Source organism: Adiantum capillus-veneris, chromosome 20 (genome assembly GCF_014529385.1).
Source record: "Adiantum capillus-veneris isolate H3 chromosome 20, ASM1452938v2, whole genome shotgun sequence".
NCBI lineage: Eukaryota > Viridiplantae > Streptophyta > Polypodiopsida > Polypodiales > Pteridaceae > Adiantum > Adiantum capillus-veneris.
The window spans coordinates 72561555-72582657 of NC_140950.1; the positions used below are offsets into that span (position 1 = coordinate 72561555).

Genomic DNA, 21103 nt, shown 5'->3' on the forward strand with positions numbered 1-21103 from the left:
CCTCTTTAATTTGGACGAAATACAATTTGCAAGTCTTTGATCCAAAGGACTACAATGACGCCGTCAACATCGCTCTCGCTTAGGAAATGAAGCACAACAAAGGTAAGCCGAAGGAGAACAAGTCAAGTACCCCTCCGAACCAGCAAAATGGTAAGAACAATGGTAATTCTTCGTCTTCTCAATCTTCCACTACACCTAGAGCACAAAACTCTTCACCTAATAGTGATAATAAAGGAAAGGCTAAAACCTAGGAAACCCATAAGTTGACACCTGATGAAAAATATGTTGAATGAATAGTAGGAGGTTGGTTAAGTCTTGAAGAACGAGCCGAGTATGAAAAAGAAGGAAGATGTTTTCAATGTCACACAAAACGTCGCATGAGAAGAGATTGTCCTAAAAAAGAATCCACAGAACCCATATCTTCTGATTGTGTCATAAATGAGGAAACAAATGGGTCCCAAGTTTCTAATGATTATCTAGATGGTTATGGTCATGTGAACGGTCAACGCATTGTGATCTTGTTTGAGCATGGTAGTATGCATGATGTGATTAGTAATTCTCTTGTGAAGAGCGCACGTTTAGAAGCTATTCCAATGGATCCCACAATGGTCTCTGAATTTTTCTCCTGACATGTACTCCTCACGCAGGAATGTCCTAGAGTAACAGTCTCAGTTCAAGACAGGTTTTTGTTTCAAGTTTGTTGTCTCTCCTTTGTCTAGATGTGATGTGATTTTCGGCATGATGTGGTTTCGTGAGCTTGATCCACAAGTTAATTGGAAAGAAAACTCTCTCTATCTCTATTGAAGGTGTCTCTCTTGTGGTCGTCCATTGTGAGCATAGTATTCCGTATGTCATTGATCTCCCTCTCATGTTTTGAAAGAGGATAAAATACGCAGTCCAATAGTACCTCTCAATACACAGTCACACAGTTCATAAAAGAATCAGTCATTGCATGAAAAGGAACCTCTCTCTGTCATTCCTTCTCTAAAGCATGAGAAGAGTTTTTTGTGTATGGTAGAGATTTCAGCGTCAATAATGGTCATCAAGCCCTCAATTGGCTACAACCCACCATGCCTAGTGTATTTTAGAGGGACCATCAAGCTAGATGGTTCTAGTCTTGTGGGCAAATCGGTGGTTTCATTGATTATGTTCCTAGTAAAGCTTAGATATGATCAGTCACGAAGAGCAGATCTTGGCTCTCTAGTAGAGGTCCACAATACCCATTCAAGAAGTACCTTTTGTTTGCATGAAAAGCTAGTATCATAGTTACCCGGAACGGGGAACGGGGAACGGGGAACGGCAACATGTATGAAATGCCATTCCCTGTTTCGGATACTCACGTTTGAAACACGGAGCAGGGATCCGGAACGAGAAATTAAGATGGGAACGAGGAACAAGGACCTGAAAATGGCCATTCCCCATAACTATGGTCAGTATGCATTTTTTGAGTCTCTCATTCGTGGCGCTCTCTTGTATTTTCATCACCGTCTTTGTGTATTACCTTCTCATAGGAAAGCCATATTGCACGATGCACATGATTCACTCACAGATGAGCACAAAAGCATTAAGATCTCTCTATAGAAGATAAAAGTTTACATTCAAGAAATACACAATGTTTCCTCATTTTAGGTCATGTCAATAAATTTTCCATGCTCATTCCTTGGCAAGACATAGTCACAGCAAGAGCATTAGTACAAATGTCCATCAAGCATTGGTATTCCCTTTGTGGTTTGCCAAAGTCGATAGTTTTAGGTAGAAAAGTCAAGTTTAGATCACATTTTTAGCATGTACTCGTTGAAAGATTTGGCACTCTATCACATTTTCATATGCATTCCATCACAGTTGTTTAGGAAGAAGTACAAGATGTGTCTATGATATTGTGGTTGAAGTTGTTTTAGGGAGATCCCCCAAAGGAGATCCTTGAAGAGGATGAGCCCGAGATCGTAGACAAAGTTGACGACATGGAGCCGGAGCAGATTATTCTACATCGCTTTCAACGCGGCCCAAAGAAGCAAGCTTTTGAAGTCCTTTTTAAAGTTCAAGTATCGCGGCATCCACGCAATAGAGTGGGACGACGAATATTTCTTTGGAGACTCCCCAAAGTTATTGGTGGACTACACGAAGCCATGCTGCTTAGTAGCAATACCTCATCTTGAAAAGGGGAGGATGTCACATGTGCATCTAACCCTATGTGCATGTGGACAAGCTCTAACTCCTATTTCTAGGGTTTAGGACAGCCTAGAAAGTGTTCAAGCACCCTCGTGAGCCTGTACGCAGGACATGCATCATAGTTACCGGGGACGACTAGACGTTTCGCACAGGCATGGAATGGCCCAGAACGACCAGACGTTCCTGACAGGCATTTGGTACCGGAACGGCTGGGAATGGGTAGATTTTCAGATTTATGTGCTTTATCTTGTGAGGCTCCCCCTTATTAAATGCCCTTCCCTCCACCCCTTACCTTCACAATGCACACAAGCTTTCAAGGGCCAAAACTCAAGCTCTACCCTCTCGAGTCTCGAGTCTTGACTCTCAAGCTCTAACCTCGTTAGTCTAGACTCTAAACTCTAGAGTCTACAAAGCTCTCTCCCTCTCCCCCTTCTCTCTCAAGCTCTCTCCCTCTTCCTCTCAACTTTCAAGCTCGCTCGCTCTCCCCGTCCCTCCCCCCCTCTCAAGCTCTAAAGTCTATACGACACACGTTGCCATAGTAAGGTTGAATGGTCTCTTCAAATCAAGTTTTTTGTGAGTATTAGAGGCGAAGGACTCTCACACTAAATTAATCAATAACACGGAGCTTAAAATTACATTATTTGGGTGTTTTAACTTTTTATGTCTCCCGTTCTGCGTCGTTCCCGTTCCGGATCCCTCGGCGTTCTCCCATTCGACGGGGGATCCCGTCGCCATTCCGCGTTCCGGGTAACTATGATGTGCATGTCGAGGCACTTTAGTTTAGTTGCATACTCCTGATTGCACATGAGCATAACTAGTGTCTGCTATGTGTAGGCATTGGGGAGTGTTCTCATACAGATGCATTAGTACCAAGCCTAGGTAATATACTATATACAAAGCACCTCTTATCATAGTTACAGGGAATGGCCCTTGTCAGGTCCCCGTTCCCGTCCCAATTTCTTGTTCCGGAACCCTGTTCCGTGTTTCAAACGTGAGTATCCAAAACAAGGAATGGCATTTCATGCATGTAGCTGTTCCCCGTTCCGATTTCTCGTTCTAGGTAACTATGCCTCTTATTAGTAGTTCATCAACTTATTAATAAGTGACATTTTAGCATCATTTTACAAGGTCATGGAGTTCAATCTAGCACTACTCGATCCAGCTTTAATTTCCTATATAGTGATCCCAGGGGTCACTTCTCCGGCATAAGTACTGCAGTACCCTCGATACTAGCACCGAGTACCCGCGGTACCATCAGCACCCATGGCGTTTTTTGCATTAGCGTTTTTAGCCATGACCAACAGATCCATCAACATTTCAGCCATCCATAGCAGATTGCATTGCCAACTGTTTACTGCCCTAGCAATTTTCAAAAGTTACAGATTTCAGCCACAGTCTTAGCGTTTCCAGATTCAGCCTCGGATCAGCCAGTGTTTTCAGATTTCAGCCCTAGCCTTATAGCCAAATCGAAGTTCCACGTCAGATCAGCCCTAGCGTTTTGCACTTCAACCCTTAGCCTCGCACATCCAAGCATCTACAGTAAGAACCCATCAACATCTCAGCATCTAGGACCATTGTATTAGCATTTGTGCAATCTAAAGCAAATACCTCTCTAGCGGAGGGGCCTTGGAGGGGGCTTTGAGACCCCATCCGGTGTTAGTCGTCTCTCTCTCTCTCTCTCTCTCTCTCTCTCTCTTTGTGCACATTCACATTATCATTCTCTCCTCTCTCTCTAGTCTTTGCACATCTTGTAAGGATTCTAGTTGCTAACCCTTCATTAACTACTTAAATTCATGATTAAGACTTAAGAAACTTGAATTGAACTCAAAAACAAGACTCAGAAGACTTTGTGTTTGATTGATTGATTGAATGACTGCTTGAAACTGAGTACAATAGGCTCCTTATATAGGAGACGAAGTGACACAAATGAAAAGACACGTCTCTTGGTGAAGAGACATGACTTTAGACGTAAAGAAACATCCTTTGGGCGAAGAGTTGCAACCATTGGGCAAAGAGTCGCACCCGTAGAGCAAAGGGGTGTGACCAATCGTCGAAGGAGTGTGGCTTTTGGCGAAGAGGCATGTCTCTTGAGCGAAGGGTCATGACCATCCAAGCGCACGAGTCCTCCTTGGCATGGCACTTTGCGTATCTGCAATTAGGAGTAGAGGTAATACTGTAACATAGTCACAATCGTGACATTCCCTCCCTCTTTAAATAAAACCCAGGGTAGTTGTAGAAACTCCGGAGAAAAAGGAAATGTATTGTTGTAGTGCTTCTGCATCCAAAGCTCTTTCTATTAAGTCCAATGTCATGGCACTGTTATTGACCATGACTATTTTGCCAAACTGAAAAACTGATCATATCTGCAACTTGATTAGTGCCTTTGTCAAAATCATTTGTAACTTCGAGTTTTGTCCAAGAAAAGATTGAATCTATATCTGCTTCGAGTGAAATTATTAGTAAACTAACTTGAGTTTTTTGTTGAGTGATGACCACTTGTTGGAAATCTGTAAGGTATTCCATTGGTTTGCCTGGAACAATAAAATCCTCTTGAAGGGATGTCGTAGACTGAGACAGAGTAGTGTTTGGAGGTATATCCATCTGTAAAGGTTTAACTGTGGAATAAGTTGTGTCCAAAGATTCAATTGCAGCGACTAAAGTCGTGCTACAAGAGTCTATATCAGTTTTATCCTTTGCACAGTTGAAGGCAAGAACTGTAGTCTTCAAGTTTGAAGAATTATCATTCACCATAGCATCTGGTATCTGTTTAGAGACAAAGAATTTATTCTGCAAGGGCGGTAATGAGGCGACTTTTTCTGCCTGGATCACGGCCATATAAGGGGTCCTATGCTTGTCCGTTGTCACACAAGAACCAGAATCTTCTGAATCTTCAGCTTTCTCAACGGGTATTAAGGCTTCCAATTGACAAGGGGAAGGTTGAGGAAGTTGTTGCCTCTTAGACCTTTGAAGAATCCTCTTGCACAAGGAAAGGATCAATAAATCTTTAACTTTATCACCATCAGATAAGAAAGACTTAAATGTAGGGCATCGCTCGTGAGGGGGAACTTGTCCAACATCGCGGCATTCACGACCGAGTACTCGACTAGGATCGGATATATGTGCCACTAAGTAAGCCCATCATGATATCATTGATGATCCTTTGGAAGCTTCATATTGCTGCTTCTGTCTCGCTGATGATTCCGATAAGAAGTTGGTTGCTTAGAACTGTAGCATTTCCAAGAATATTCATGCTGAGACTTTTGCTGCTCACACGAAGGTACTTTGTGTCTAGTTGTCTCTGAGAAACCATGCTTTGGGTGAGAAAATTTGAGTTCCGAAGGCTTTTGTGTGAGTGGTTCTTCTTGGTCGACCACTGAAGCATCGGAAGAAGATGGCAGAGAAGTAGCATTTGTAGTCCGAGAAGCGAGAAGAGGTTTGTGTCTGCGTCTGCTCCAAGCGAGTGTAAATTGATACGAAACTTGTCGAAAGTGCTGCCATCTGCTCTTTGAGAACTGCTATCGGGTCCTCGGGCATAATATTGTCATCCATCTTGTGATCCAGTCATGATGACTGCTCCCAGGAAATATCGTGGCGAGGCTAGAAAGGTATACCTGCCGTAGCGGGAAGGGGTTCCGGCTTATCGTCCTGTCACATGAAGAGGTGCAAGCGCAATCCCGAAGTGACACCACCCGATGAAGAGGCCGGGTAAGTGGCACTCCCGCACACCCAAATCGGCATCTCTGTCCTTTATGTATAGAATTGGAACATAATAAATTTAAGTTACCTCATATTGTCGTATGCAATTGGACACCATCTTTCCTCTGCTACCATGCAACGCCGGGAGAGGGGGGGTAGTGTGTAGCAGCGAGGAAAAGAGGCTCACAACCTTCGGGTCCAAGGAAAAAAAATTTCTCTGATACCATTGTAAGGATTCTAGTTGCTAATCCTTCATTAATTACGTAAATTCATGATTAAGACTTAAGAAACTTGAACTAAACTCAGAAACAAGACTCAGAAGACTCTGTATTTAATTGATTGATTGAATGACTGCTTGAAACTGAGTAAAATAGGCTCCTTATATAGGAGACGAAGAGACACAAATGAAAAGACACGTCTCCTGGTGAAGAGACATGACTTTAGACGTAAAGACACATCCTTTCGGCGAAGAGCTGCAACCATTGGGCGAAGAGTCGCACCCGTAGAGCGAAGGGGTGTGACCAATCGTCAAAGGAGTGTGGCTTTTGGCGAAGAGGCACGTCTCTTGAGCGAAGGGTCATGACCATCCAAGCGCAGGGGTCCTCCTTGGCATGGCACTTAGCATATCTGCAACTAGGAGTAGATGTAATACTGTAACACAGTCACAATCGTAACACATCTCTCATGAAGTAAACAAAACTCTCATTCAGAAAAAGAACCTTGGGTACACACTGAGGACTGAGCATTCACCATCAATCACTTCCACTGCAAATAATAGTGTGGTTATTCGTTGTGGAAGTGTGTCCTTTGGTGAATTTGCGCAACCATGCGAGAATAGGGGTCCTCCACGGTTGGTCAGTCTTGTATCTGCATCAAGGACTAGATCTAATGATGTAACATAGTCACAATCATGACACATACAGCAGGTATATATTAATGGAGACAACGTGAACAGCACAGAGAATGCTAGAGATGCAAATGGTGAGGTACCAGGACATCTTTTACCCCTATTTCTCCCCAATGTCTCGATTGAGTTGTCAGGTCCCACGATTGCCCTTTAGCCACGTCATTTGCCCGTTTGCCCTCCTCTCAGTTCCTTTCAACTTGGAGTGTTGCCGGTTTCTTCTCAATCTCAATAGCCTTTCTCCTTTGGTTAAAGTGTTTAGCTTCAGGGGGTGTACCAATTTTGCACCTCTCTCCGCCTGCTTCACCAGTAGCCGATGAGCTATGATACGCTCAAACTTGGCACTTCCATTTCATTCTCTTTGGCGACTTGTTCTGTTTTCTGGTGATTATTTTCCACTTCCATGTTGACTAGATCAATGTAACCTCCGCTTTGGTCATCTTCACTTGATGCTCAACGCTTCATTGTTTCTAGGCTTGGCGCTCATTTTGGTTCTCCACATTTTGCCAAGACTTTGACAATCAACAAATCATAACACAGATGAAAACTCGCAATGTAAAGTTTCCATGTTCGGTATACAAATAAAACATATACCTAGATGATTCTAAGATAAGCCCAAATTCATCTTTTAAGGAAAGCGTAAGGTATAGATGTTAGAGTTTAGGCATCTCAAATGAACAGCCCAATGTGATCCCATTATATATTTTAGCTTTTGGGTATTTATTTTAGTTATTTATCGAAGTCTGGGTACGGTATTTACCGAGGTTAGTATATAAGCAACCCTCAATGCCCCATTGTATATTGCACATCAGTTATTCATTGCCAAGCTTGATTGGTTCAAGAGACTCTCTCTCTCTCTCTCTCTCTCTCTCTCTCTCTCTCTCTCTCTCTCTCTCTCTCTCTCTCTCTCTCTCTCTCTCTCTCTATTATGGTTGGACACACATTGGCACGGTTGTATGCATCTATTCTGGAGCAACACTTGAGTAATTGGGCAGAGGACGAGGGTGTACGAGCAAAGGGTCAGGCCGGCTTCAGGAGGGGTTTCAACTTTCTCCACTCTTGATCATATTCTGACACTCGGTGCCATCATTGAGGAGGGCAGAGCACATGGGAGACGGATCTATTGTAGCTTTGTGGATTTTCGCAAAGCATTTGACATGGTACCAAGAGCTCGATTGATGCGCAGACTACAGGAGATGGGGGTGCCCATAGAGTTGATTTGGGGGATTATGGCTTTGTACAGATCAGTGATAGGACATGTACGCACTCCGGAAGGGGTATCTGATTTAGTTCACTCTACTATTGGAGTGAAACAGGGCTGCCCATTGTCTCCCACTCTATTTGGTATGTATGTTGATGAGGTGTCTGATTACATTGACAGAGAGGGTGATAGGGGTGCCCAGCTGGCAGGGACGTGGATCCCATTGTTGCTATATGCTGATGATATTGTGCTGATATCTGACTCACCAGAAGGTATGCAACGACATTTGGATGCACTACGCAGTTTTGCAAAGGATAGTGGATTGTGTGTAAACCTAAGTAAAACCAAGGTTATGGTGTTTAACACCACACCGCAATGGGTCAGGAGATCAGTACCTACTTTCAAATATGGTCAGGAGACTGTGGAGTATACAGATGCATACACTTACATGGGGGTAGTCTTTACTGGACCGAGATTTTCTTTGAGAAGAGCAGCAGAGACTAGACTAACTAGAGCTGGTGCGGCTCTGGGAGGAACGGAGAGGATGTGTTCGCAGGTTCAGTTCCAAGAACCTAGGACAAAGCTATGGCTCTTTGATACTTTGGTTGCCTCTACTATGTTATATGGGGCGCAGGTTTGGGGACCTTCTGTAGGCCAGGATGGTTGGAGGCGTATGGAGAAGCCCCTGGTATCTATGATCTCTCGGCTGATTAGAGCCAAGGCTTCCGTACCGCATGATATCATTCGAGCGGAATTAGCTGCCCCCCCTATGGAGATTGAGGCGCTTACCAGATCAGTCTCCTTTGTACACAGTCTGTGGGATACTACCAGAGACAGATATGCCAGGGTGGCTCTAGAGTCCTCCAAACAATTAGCTCTTAATGGGGATACATCATGTTGGTATGCACAGATGGCATCATGGTTTCAAACACATGGTTTCACCATGGACAGGTTGCCTCCTTTTCAATACTCTCTACAAGCACCCTTGAGGTCTTTGACGCGGGTAGAGATTAATAGACTCATTCGTCAGGATCTGATCCAGCTGGACACGAGGAGGACATGGATAGAGCCGATACAAGCGTTGGGCACAAAGATGGCTTTCTATAGAGAGCATCTTCTCCACCTCACGGAGGAGGGGTTTGTGATTCGACCTAGCTATATGGACACGCATCTTTCTCATGGTTTGCGTTGTGCCATTGGCCAGATACGCACGTCCTCACATCAGCTCGAGATTGAGACTGGCAGATTCAGAGGGACACCAGCAGATAGCAGGATATGCCGCTTATGCCATCTAGAGTCAGAGACAAAGGTACATTACATATGTCATTGCACAGTGTACTATGAGATACGAGGCCATTTTCATTGTCTATTCAGAGAAGGTTTTGGGCCTCTATCTAGGGTCATGAGTTATGAGGATCAGAGATGTCTTGGGCTATATCTAATTGAGTTACACAGGCATAGAGGAACTTTACTAAGGAGAGCTGAAGAGAGACAACCCCAGAGACACATCACAGATTTCTTTCCACTAGATACCGTACACCCAAAAGAACAGACAGAGGAGCAGCCAACAGTGGAGAGGTCTGCCCGCACTACTGGCATTCTCATAGACCGAGCATTGGAGCTGGGGAGATCTAGACGACCCCGATGGAGAAGAGGAACTACACAGTTTCGAAGGAGGCTACAGCAAAGGATTCGAGCCATACTTTCTCGTCGTCCAGAGTGCAGATGAAGATGGATCTCTATGAAAATGGATCTCTACTTCCCTCCCATATTGTCTACACATTGTACTGCTTAGTTCACACATTTCACGCCTTTCACCTTTCACACCTATCAGCTTAGTTTAGGATTCCGCAGTATTTATATCTTGTTATCCTAGCTTAATTTATTTTGTTAATTTGACTTTGTATCAGATACACCGCATTGTAACTTTCTGGTCTCATAGGTCACTTTGGCCTTTTGAAGACGTTAATATAACATTTCATTTCATTTCTCTCTCTCTCTCTCTCTCTCTCTCTCTCTCTCTCTCTCTCTCTCTCTCTCTCTCTCTCTCTCTCTCTCTCTCTCTCTCTTTGTGTCAACTCGGTGACGTGGCTGCCCAATACACACACCCCCCTGGCAAAGGACTCCCTGGTGCTGAAATGGTGACGTGACTGCTGGAAATGCTGACGTGGCTGGCTGCAAGAAAATACGACGCAATTCACGAAAATCTGCCATGTGGCCTGCAGTACGGACATCCGCTTTTTGCGGCGTTTTTGGCAGGCAAATCTGCGGCGGTTTTGCTGCTTTATTCTACGCAAGCAGGAGTTAGAGAGAGAGAGAGAGAGAGAGAGAGAGAGAGAGAGAGAGAGAAGAGAGCTTTTATTTAAAAGCTTTGCTTTATTGCCAAGTATGGCTTGTGAGGGAAACATTGGAAGTGCTTTATTTTAGAAGCTTTTAATTTTCAGCTTTTGGGCTCTGCTTTTAGCATCCCTTGTAAACCTTTATATTGGTAGCTTGGGCTCTCACTTCTCAGAGCATATGGACGCAGACTCTGAGAGTGAGTCCCGGCTACCCACTTGTACTTTGCAACAGATTAATACAAAAAGAAATACCGAAAGGGGCGCTAGTCTCTGGGGCCAATATCTCTAGGCACGGAACTCTGTCGGGCCAGTGTCGAATCAATTGTGAACTGTGAATTGTTTTGAAGTGAGGTGTCGCGGTAGAATCTCGACTTGGAGTGTCCAAGTCTGTTGCAGTGGTATTAGAGCACAGCCAATTTCTCTTCTACGGAAAATCCGATCCTTTTTCCGCGACACCAATGGCTTCAGGTAAAGATCAGTCGACTTCTTCTACATCCAGCGATGCAGGAAGAGATCGCAACAAAGATTCACACGAGGAGTATGGCCCACCTCGGCCTACTCAGGCGGAGCTCGAAGAAATGGAGCGTCGACGATTGATCGGCAATGCAACAAAGATGATGCTTAATTTTGCAAAGGACCCAAAACTTGCAAAATATATGAGCGAGACCACTTTCAATGAGGTGCACTCGCAGTGACGGCAGACCACAAAACCACCCCTCAAACCGGCTCTCAAGAAACCTCCTATTCCCAGGATGTACACAGAGCAAGAATTAGAAGAGGTGGTTGATGCACGAATTGCTCAGCTTTTTGATGCGCAGAACAAAGCTAAAAAGCAAGACAAAAAGCAGAAGAAAGGTGCCGACTTCCCGGGTTTTATTTGGGTCGTCAGTCTACTTTTGAAAAGGCAAGAAAGCAGAAGAAGCGTGTTCTATTTGAAGGAGTACCCAATTCTTCTTCTTCTTCTTCTTCTTCTTCTTCGAGTTCTTCTAGCTCCTCTGACTCGAGCGAAGAAGACAGAAAAGGCAAAAAGCGAAAGCAAAAAGCAACGCTTCGGAAAGGGCAAGAAAAAGGCAAAGAAGTCTAAATTCGCCCCGTGGTTGACAGTTCTACAAAGCACTTGTCTTCAGACAGTTCGGACTTTGACGACAGCAGCTTTTATGCAAAGAAGAAGAATTTTTATAAAGCCAACCAGTATGACAGTCAATTAAATTTGACACGTTTTCTGGTTATAGAGATGCTTCGAAGGCTGTCTTTTATACAGCAGTTTGACATAGCTTTCTCAGGAGGGCGTTACTCAAAGCACTCTAAGATTCGGAGGGCTACCTCTTACTTTAAGGGGAATGCTCGAACTTGGTGGTCCCACGCTTCTCTTAAACAAGACAGCGCCAGTTAAATGGTTGAAATTCAAGAGGCTTTTTATTTCTTCATGGCTGAATCGAGAGTATGAACGCGACATACGAACTGCTTGGAACCATCTTCGGATGACCAATAAGGATACAATGGACACTTATTGCGAGAGATTCTGGAGCTCTTTTCTACCCGCCTCTTCATTCAAGAAGATCTCGTTCAAGGAACAGATTGAGCGGTTTACCTTGGGTCTTCCTACAGAGATCCGAGATCACTGCTTGGAACAAAAGTCAGCTTCCATTCAAGAGTTGATGAGTCATGCGAAACGGGGTTTTGCCATTCACTCTGGCAGTCTGACCTACCCCATAGATGAGATCATGATGCAAAGAGCCGAACAAACTTCGAAAAATAAAAGTAGAAAGAGAAAGAGCAACCCAGAACAAAAAGACAAGGATGCACGACCCAAGCTTACTCCTCAAGAGAGGGCTCGCTACATAAAGGAGGGGAAGTGCTTTGGATACAGGGAAACTGGGCATATCTCCGCGAAGTGCCCTAAAAAGACACAGAAAGAACAAAACAACAAGGACGACAAAAGGCCTGAGAGTTCGAGAGCAGCTGACAACCGTGGAAGAAAAGGCAAGACGAAGTGAAGGACCAAGAAGCCTTGATCTTCTTTTCACCGGAATTGGCGACGCCGCTCGAGATCACTCCCGATCGGATGGGACCACTTGCAGAGGCAGTTCTAGCGGCACCCGGCAGGGACGTAGCCATTACACCTGTCATTGGCAAACTTCGGTTACATTGTCAGGGGTATTTGGGACATGAGGACTTTTACATAATGCCTTTGGAAGGTTGTGGTGTCCTCTTGGGAATTCCCTGATACCACAAGAACAACGCTGTGGTCGACTATCGGGCGAGGAAAGCGACATTGACCACAAAGAAGGGCAGAACCATTGTACTCGATGTAAAACTTAAGGGAGAATCTGTCTTTATTGTATCGGCTTCGGGCCTTCGGCCATTTCTAAATTAATGAAATCCAGTCTGTTTGTTTACTCGATCTTTTTGAAAGAGTTAATTATGAGGAGAGGACAAATATGTCTGAACTTGGTAAAGAACGCCAAGATTTTCTCCGTGCTCATGCCGATTGCTTCTCAGAGGGCCTGCCAGGCGAGTTACCACCCGCTCGTCCTGAAGATCATACCATTGATATGATACCTGGAAGCACACCACCAAACCGGCCACCTTACCATGTGAGCCGGAGCCCAGAACGAAGAGATTATGAACCAAGTGAAAGACCTCTTGGAAAAGGGTCTTGTCCAGCCTAGTACTTCACCGTAATGCTCTCCAGTGTTGTTGATATTGAAGAAAGACAGATCTTGGAGAATGTGCATCGATTATAGAGCTCTCAACAAAATCACCATCAAGAACAGATTTCCAATTCCTAGAATCGATGATATACTTGATCGACTTAGCAGGATCGACTTGAAAAGCGGATATCATCAAATCCGAATCGCGTCGGGAGATGTCTACAAGACAACCTTTCGAACGACTTTTGGGTTATTCGAGTTGTTGGTAATGCCTTTTGGCCTAACCAATGCTCCTGCGGCATTTAACCGGATGATGGACAGGATTTTTCGAGAGTACAGACTATTTGTTGGCACTTTCTTTGACATCATTGTTTTCTCCAAAAATGAGGCAGAACATATAGAACATATGCTTCAGGTCTTTCAAGCATTACGAGATCACAAGTTAGTGATTAATGCGAAGAAAAGTGAATTTTTCCTACCGGAGATACACTTTTTGGGACACATTGTCTCGGCAGAGCAAGAGTGCAGATGGATCCGGCCAAGATAGAGACTATCCGTGATTGGCCCGATTTGAAGAATGTCCATGAAGTTCTTGGGATTGTGCTCGTACTATAGGCGGTTCATTAGAAACTTTGCAGAGGTTGCTTCCCCTTTGCATATCTTGACACAGAAAGGAGTCCCTTTCTCGTGGGGACCCACAGCGGTGACTGCCTTTCAAACTTTGAAAGAGAAATTGACTACGGGACCAGTTTTAACTTTGCCGGACTTGTAGAAGTCATTTGAAGTATATTGTGATGCTTGTGGTCGTAGTCTGGGTGCGGTCTTAATGCAAGAAGGCCATGTCATTGCTTACGAGAGCCGATTGTTCACAAGGCCGGAATTGACAAAACAAATTTATGAGAAAGAGCTTTTGGCGGTTATCCATGCTCTTACTCAATGGCGGCATTACCTACTCGGAGCGGATTTTACTCTCTTTACAGACCATGCTACTTCTTGTCACAAAAGCAGCTATTGGAAAAGCAGATATGGTGGGCGAACATCTTGTCACAGTTTCACTTCCAGATTGTCCATGTGCAGGGACAGAAGAATTTGGTGGCAGATGCTTTGTCTCAGAAACCGTTGGTTCTGGCTATTTCCGCGATACATCATAGGAGCTTCGAGGATATGGTCGATTAGTATGCCACAGATACAGATTTTGCAGACATTTTTACACGGATACGGGATGGGGAAACACTAGCAGTATATTCCATTCGGGATGGCTACTTGATGAGAAAAAACATGTTGTGCGTTACACAGCCGTTGAGGGGAAAAGGTTATGACCGAATGCCATTGTCCACCTTTTACGGGTCACCGCGGCATTGCTACCACCTTGAAAGGGGTAGAGAAATACTTCTTTTGGCCGAGACTCAAGAAGGATGTGGACGAGTTTGTGCGCAGTTGCTTGGTATGCCAGAAGGTCAAGAGCACAGGGATTGTTACAGCCTTTGCCCATACCCACCCGCCCTTGGGAAAGTATTGCAACGGATTTTATTTTTGACCTCCCGAGAACATAAAGTGGTCACGATGGTATCTGGACTGTTATTGACAGATTTAGCAAGCAGGCTCATTTCATTCCAGCGAAGAAAACAGTCAAGACGGATCACTTAGCGAGACTGTTTGTGGCCCAGATCTTCACATTACATGGCATGCCCGAGACGATTCTCCGACGAGGACCCGAGATTCACGAGTTTTTGGGAGAATATTGGCACGCCGTTGCAGTTCTTGTCATCTTTCCACCCGCAAATTGACGTGCAATCTGAGATTGCCAATTCAGTGGTTTTAGATTTATTGAAGTCTTATATCCCAAATTAGAAGACTCAATGGGAAAAGTATCTACCTTTGGTGGAATTTGCCTACAACGACACGATACACTCTTCGACGGGGATGGCGCCATTTGAGATTATTGAAGGTGCTGTGAAGGTTCCACCCTTCCTAAGCACGAAAGATAAGATTTTTGAAGCGGATGAATACACGCACGACTTAACTACGACTTTTACCAAGGTCCGCGAGGCTTTGCAGAAATCTCAGGAAAGATAGAAAAAGGCAACAGATCGCCATCGTCGCGATTTGAAATTGAAGGAGGATGATTGGGTGCTCTTACGTTTTGAGAAGGCACGCCTGAGAAAGAAAAAGGGAAAGGAGAGGCTTTTTCCAAAGCTTAGTATGAGATACTACGGACCTTTCCAAATCTTTAAAAAGATCAATGATGTCTCCTTCTGACTGAAACTGCCCGACACTTGGAGGATTCACAATGCATTCCATGTGAGTCTCTTGAAACCTTTTAAAGGTGATGTGCCCGAAAATGGGGAGCCTGATGAGCAACCCGAAGTGGAAGAAAACGAGGAGATCCTTGTTCCTGAACAGATTTTGGCACATAAGCACAGAGAGAATAAGGGTAAAGTCACAAGGCGGTTCTTGGTTAAATTCAAGAACTATCCTGCATTGTATGTGAAGTGGATGGAGGAGGAGAACCTAGCAGATACTCCTCAGATTGTGAAACTTTACCTTGAAACTTTCGGTTTGGCATAATCTACTCCAAATGGAACCCCGAATTCAGCTTGGCCGAAGATATGGTGCAGTGGATTTGCACAAGAGAGGAGTTACTCCGCTCCTTTGTCAACAGATGCCTCAAATTTTGAATACTAGTCACTGATGTCTCTTTGAGCTTCAGGGATACTAAGAGCTGACAGTATTCTGTTGTATGACTTTATGAAATGGAATTCCAAATAATATGAAACTGATTTGTTCTTGACTTGTTTAAGTGCAGGAACTGATAGACAAAATGATTGCAGCATTTTGGTCTCAATGATCTCGATAGACATGGTTGCAATAGGGATTAGTCAATCCGGCATCTATGAGGTTCTGAGTGGATCTAGATGCGATTGCTAATTGCATTCCCGATAAATCATGGTCTGAGATCCGAATGAATGTTGAATGTGATTTGTCATGTGAGGTCCTATGAGGTCAAGTGATGTCCTGTGATGTCGTGTGATGTGACTGTCAATTGGTACATGTGCTAGATGTGTGTTCCTAGTGCGTCGGTACTAACAATCAGTGTCTGATAAGACAATTTATGGCTTATGTCTATTTTGCAGGCGTAATCGAGGTGATTACAATGCTTTCAAGAGGGGGGTATGTCACAACTTGGTGACGTGGCTGCCCAGTACGCCCCCCTGGCAAGGACTCCCTGGTAGGCTGATATGGTGACGTGGCTAGCTACAGGAAAATACGACGCAATTCACTAAATCTGCCACGTGGCCTGCAATACGGACGTCCGCTTTTTGCAGCGTTTTTGGCAGGCAAATCTGCGGCGGTTTTGCTGCTTTATTCTATGCAAGCAGGAGTTAGAGAGAGAGAGAGAGAGAGAGAGAGAGAGCTTTTATTTAAAAGCTTTGCTTTATTGCCAAGTATGGCTTGTGAGGGAAACATTGGAAGTGCAAGCTTTTGATTTTCAGCTTTTGGGCTCTGCTTTTAGCATCCCTTGTAAACCTTTATATTGGTAGCTTGGGCTCTCACTTCTCAGAGCATCTGGACACAGAGTCTGAGAGTGAGTCCCGGCTACCCACTTGTACTTTGCAACAGATTAATACAAAAAGAAATACCGAAAGGGGCGACAGTCTTTGGGGACAATATCTCTAGGCACGGAACTCCGTCGGACGAGTGTCGAATCAATTGTGAACTGTGAACTGTTTTGAAGTGAGGTGTCGCGGTAGAATCTCGACTTCGAGTGTCCAAGTCCATTACACTCTCTCGTGCTTTCTCCTCTTGGTCCGACGACAGTTGTTATATGACACGACGCTTTGTTTGGCTCAAGAGTTTGAAGCCAAAGACAAAAGAAGGAATTCATAGGAGGACAAAGGCAGAGGCAAGTTGAACAAAGATGATGGGAATAAAGATTTGACAGAAGAGATCGGCATGGCACACGTGGTGGCGACCACAATGGCCACGACACCAGATTTCTATCAAGAGGCAGATGCTGCCACTAGCTTCAGCCAGAGAGCGGATTGTGAGTGGCAAAGAGGGACAAACAGTGCTTTGTATAATTAATTTGGACCCTTGTGTTGGAACTTGGAGTTCAAGTTCTCGTGTTTGAACCCGTATGTCGGAGTTCAAGGCACATGCGTCATGCAGTGAACCAATCAGACATATTTAAAACACTATGGATGAGTGCACCAATCCATTGTTGTTGGTCGGATCATGGACAGGATGTGTTCCAATGTTCATTATCTTGGAGTATTTCGGACATGATGTGTTCACAGTTCACGAAAGGGGATTCTTGGACGTAGTGTGGTCTAGAGTTCAATTTTCTAAAAGGCAACCGATGCTCAAGATGGCATTGTTCTAAGGAACAAAGTTGAGCGTAGCAAATCCGAGGTGTATCCAGTAGACGGACCCTCTGTTGGGACGTTCATGATAGCTTCTTCATCGACTTGGTCTCACTATTTATATTCACTATGAGCTGCAGAGAGGGTATTAGAGTTTAGGCATCTCAAGTGAACTGCCCAATGTGATCTTATTATTTATTTTGGCTCTTAGGTATTTATTTTACTTATTTGTCAAAGTCTCGGTAGGGCAATTTACTGAGGTTGGTATATAAGCAACCCTCAGCCCCCATTGTACTGCACATTAGTTATTCATTGCCAAAGTTGGTTGGTTCAGGAGACTCTCTCTCTCTCTCTCTCTCTCTCTCTCTCTCTCTCTCTCTCTCTCTCTCTCTCTCTCTCTCCTTGGTCTCTACGTTTCCGCATCGTCGACTTTGACAATAGATTCATGGTACTCACAATACAATATAACCATAAGCTCCATCATACATACTATTGACTAACTATTACGACATTCCCACTAACGTCGTCAAAGCCCAATAGCGGATGTAGAACTAGGTATTAATATATGCTCCAAGGTCGTCCACTTTCAACAGACGCACCCCTGCATCCAGCCCATCTAGTACCGCACGGATATCTGAATTAGTATGTTAGGCGTCCAATCAATTTGACCATTGACTGACCAGATGTTTTGGGTAAATTTTTGACCTTTAGGCCAATATTGTCACATGGCCCATGGCCCAAGGCCCGAGGCTAAGGGATGTGGGGACAAAGTTCAAGGGGTGCTACAAAGATGCCATTTGGGCCATTCAACTTTGGTTTCCTGAGCTCTTTTCTAGACTCTCTTTCTTTCATCGTACTAGCTTTGGCTTAGTCCAACTTGTACCGCACTAACATTGGGTTGTACTAGCATCGGACGCTCGGACGTGTCAACCCTGATATGTTCCCACACACCCACACACACACAAGCATACATCAATACAAAGTTTTGAGTGCTGAGTTTTTGTCATAACTCTAGAGATGCAAGGCAGACTTGGCCATAATAAAGCCTAGCACTAAAAGAAGCATTAAATAGAAAAAATTAGCACAAAAATAAGGCAGTAGACTGGCAATGCGCACCACGGAAGATAGAAAGAATCAACACAATATCAACTGGTTGTAACTTACGCTGCTAGTTGCCCGACTTCACTTTATACAGCCATTTGTGCAAAAAGAGTTGTGCAAGGTTATTCTAATGGAACTGTCCAGGCATGCAAGTACTGCAAACAAACTCACAAGGGTGCGGGTACACAATCTCCTAGGGTCTTCCAATCTAGCGTTTGGCTCTGAGCAGCATTGCATGCCCACGTGGCACATTGAGCCCATATGCACGTGATACATGACCACTTACCACAAAACAAGCAGCAATGGTTTAAGTAAAGCCCAAACATTAACGAGGATGCGCGATGAGTGGTGAATCTCTTTAACGTTGCTTGCTGGATCCTAACTACAAGAGACCATTTCAATGGTCTCATCAAAAAAAGTGGGATGGCTAAAAAGAAGTCAAAGGCCTAAGCTTTTGATTTGGGCCTGATTGACAAGTCGATACATGGGATGAAAGTCAAAGGTCTCCAGCTTTTCCTTTGTGCTTGATCTTCAAACTGAGACAGAATCACGGAGTACTGCAAGTTAGAATATCAAATTTTTTATCAGCGTAGAAAGCACATTACATGCAGTCCTCAAGAAAATACATAATGTGGTGGATGCCAGTCCCACTTCAAAAATAAAACTTGTTCAGCATTGCCAACATCCATCATTGCTAAGCCGCAAGAGTAGTTAATTCACATCCAACATCCCTCTTTTGATGAGATGCAAAAGCAGTTTCTAATTTACTCTTATCACATTCCTTGCTCGATTTGTCAGCCCCTCTCAATCTATCTATGTGGACTATAGAACCAGTCAAAATCTGGATTTCACATATGAAGTCAAAGAAAACTAAAGAAAAAATGTACCTGGCTTACAGAGCCGTGTGACATCTTTAAAAAGTTTAGGAAGCGACTTGGAAAAGACAGGAAAATAGTTCAGAAATATGGCATCAAAAGAGCCTGAAATCTCTGAGAAATCTGTTGTGCTAATGTGGAAGCATCTAGTTTCGTCTCGTTGCTCCTTAATGTCTGCCAGCACATTGAAAGAGAAGTGGTTTACTTCAACCAAACCGTCTGGGTACTCATTACACAACTGCCTCAAGAAAAGTTCACTTCCCAGCATGACCAGAATGCTTGGAGAAGGGTTCTCTGGGTTTACGCAGCCTGATGAAATGATGCGACGCACCTTCCCAGCCTCAAATCTTTCAAAGAACGAGCTGTAACGATTGAAAAAGGCCTCCAAGGGAGAGGAGATTTGCAGCTCCACCTCTGCGAGCTCCATATCGCTTTCTGCCCCAGCAAAGACAGGGAAAACGGCATTGTTATTGCTCACTGAATACAAATACAAGGTTTCTGTAGATACGAAGCTACTCTTTCTGGGGTGATTGATAAGTCTCAGGGTTTGCGAGAGTGCGGTGTTTGAAGAGGTGAAGAGTAAGCTTTGGTTCCGCCATATCCGATGTGAAGAAGAAATATCGCAGAGAAAAGCCGTCTGGGTTGCTACAAACCCCATTCCCAGGAGCTGGACCTCACAGTAGGTACTAGCAAGCCCGCGGGAGTATTTGACACCACCTTGTTACGTGCGGTCGGCGGTTTGAAAGGACCATCCTTTTACTCCCAAGAATAAAAAGATTCTTGTCCGTTTGCCCCCACTATTGATCCACCACCTCCCGCACTAGAGACATTGGCTATCCCATTAAGCTATCGTGCGCCACTTGAAAAGAGGGTAAGAACATAGTATGATATGGCAAAAGTGACGGGCAGGAGATCATACGGTGTTCACTTGGAGATCACTTTGGAATGGTTGGGGTCACACGGTGATCACTTAGAGATTATTTTAGAATGGTTGGGGTCACATGGTGATCACTTTGAAATAGGTAGGTTCACAGGGTGATCACATCTCAATTGGGAATCACACGGGTATCACTTGGCGATCACTTGATGTTCACATTCAGTTTCCTTGGGGTTCACTTCGATTATGATCACATGACGATCACTTGGGGATTAATTCGCCATCTGATGGCGCAAAACCAATCCCGCCGCCCCCAATTAATAGCAACCATTGATCCCACCTGACACAAGTGGCGTCAAATAATCCTGAGGCTAGCAAGCTCGCACTGACAAACGACCATTTATGGCACCGAAACTCGATCTGGGTTTGCCGTCGTTCCACTCTTGGCTCGGCCAAAAAGAAGAGAGGACCCACCACACACTTTTTGCAATTTGTCAGCTCAAGTAGGTCATGGTGCATGTGTGCAAAACACTCACGCCAATGAGTCCATTTACACCATGGCCCTGTCGAACAGTGAGCTTGCATGTGCTTGTTGTATGTTGTCCATGGGTGGCCAACCCAGTCTTCGTACATGCAAATGCTCAAGTTTCATCGCAACTAGGGCCTATCAAGGTCGTGTCTAAGTCTGTTAAAGCAAGTCTCGTCTCTACCGCACATGGTTGGCCAACCTAGCTCCCCATGGCCACATGGCTCACTGACCGATAACCCAATGATGGATAGTGGCACCATATGCACCGGTAACTACTACATTTTTATTAATTGGCTTGGCTTGTTCACATTAGAAGGTGCATATCAAATGTTGCAATTTAAGTGGCACATATGTAAGTTGGTTTAACCACACCCGGTGATTCAAGGATGCATGC

At 44.4% G+C, this 21103-nt stretch overlaps 1 protein-coding gene across 3 annotated transcripts in view; it reads right to left on the minus strand.

Annotated features, from left to right (window-relative positions):
- The window catches only part of LOC147432723 (uncharacterized), a 77920-nt gene extending 57881 nt beyond the window's left edge, over positions 1–20039 (minus strand). For all 3 annotated transcript variants that reach the window (XR_015185573.1, XM_086492564.1, XM_086492565.1), the window contains exon 1: positions 19316–20039. Coding sequence is in view for 2 of the 3 variants with exons in the window: in XM_086492564.1 (XP_086348690.1) it covers positions 19316–19961 (646 nt within the window). In the remaining variant the exon portion in view is untranslated. The remainder of the gene's footprint in view (positions 1–19315) is intronic.
- Between the last annotated feature and the right edge of the window lie 1064 nt (positions 20040–21103).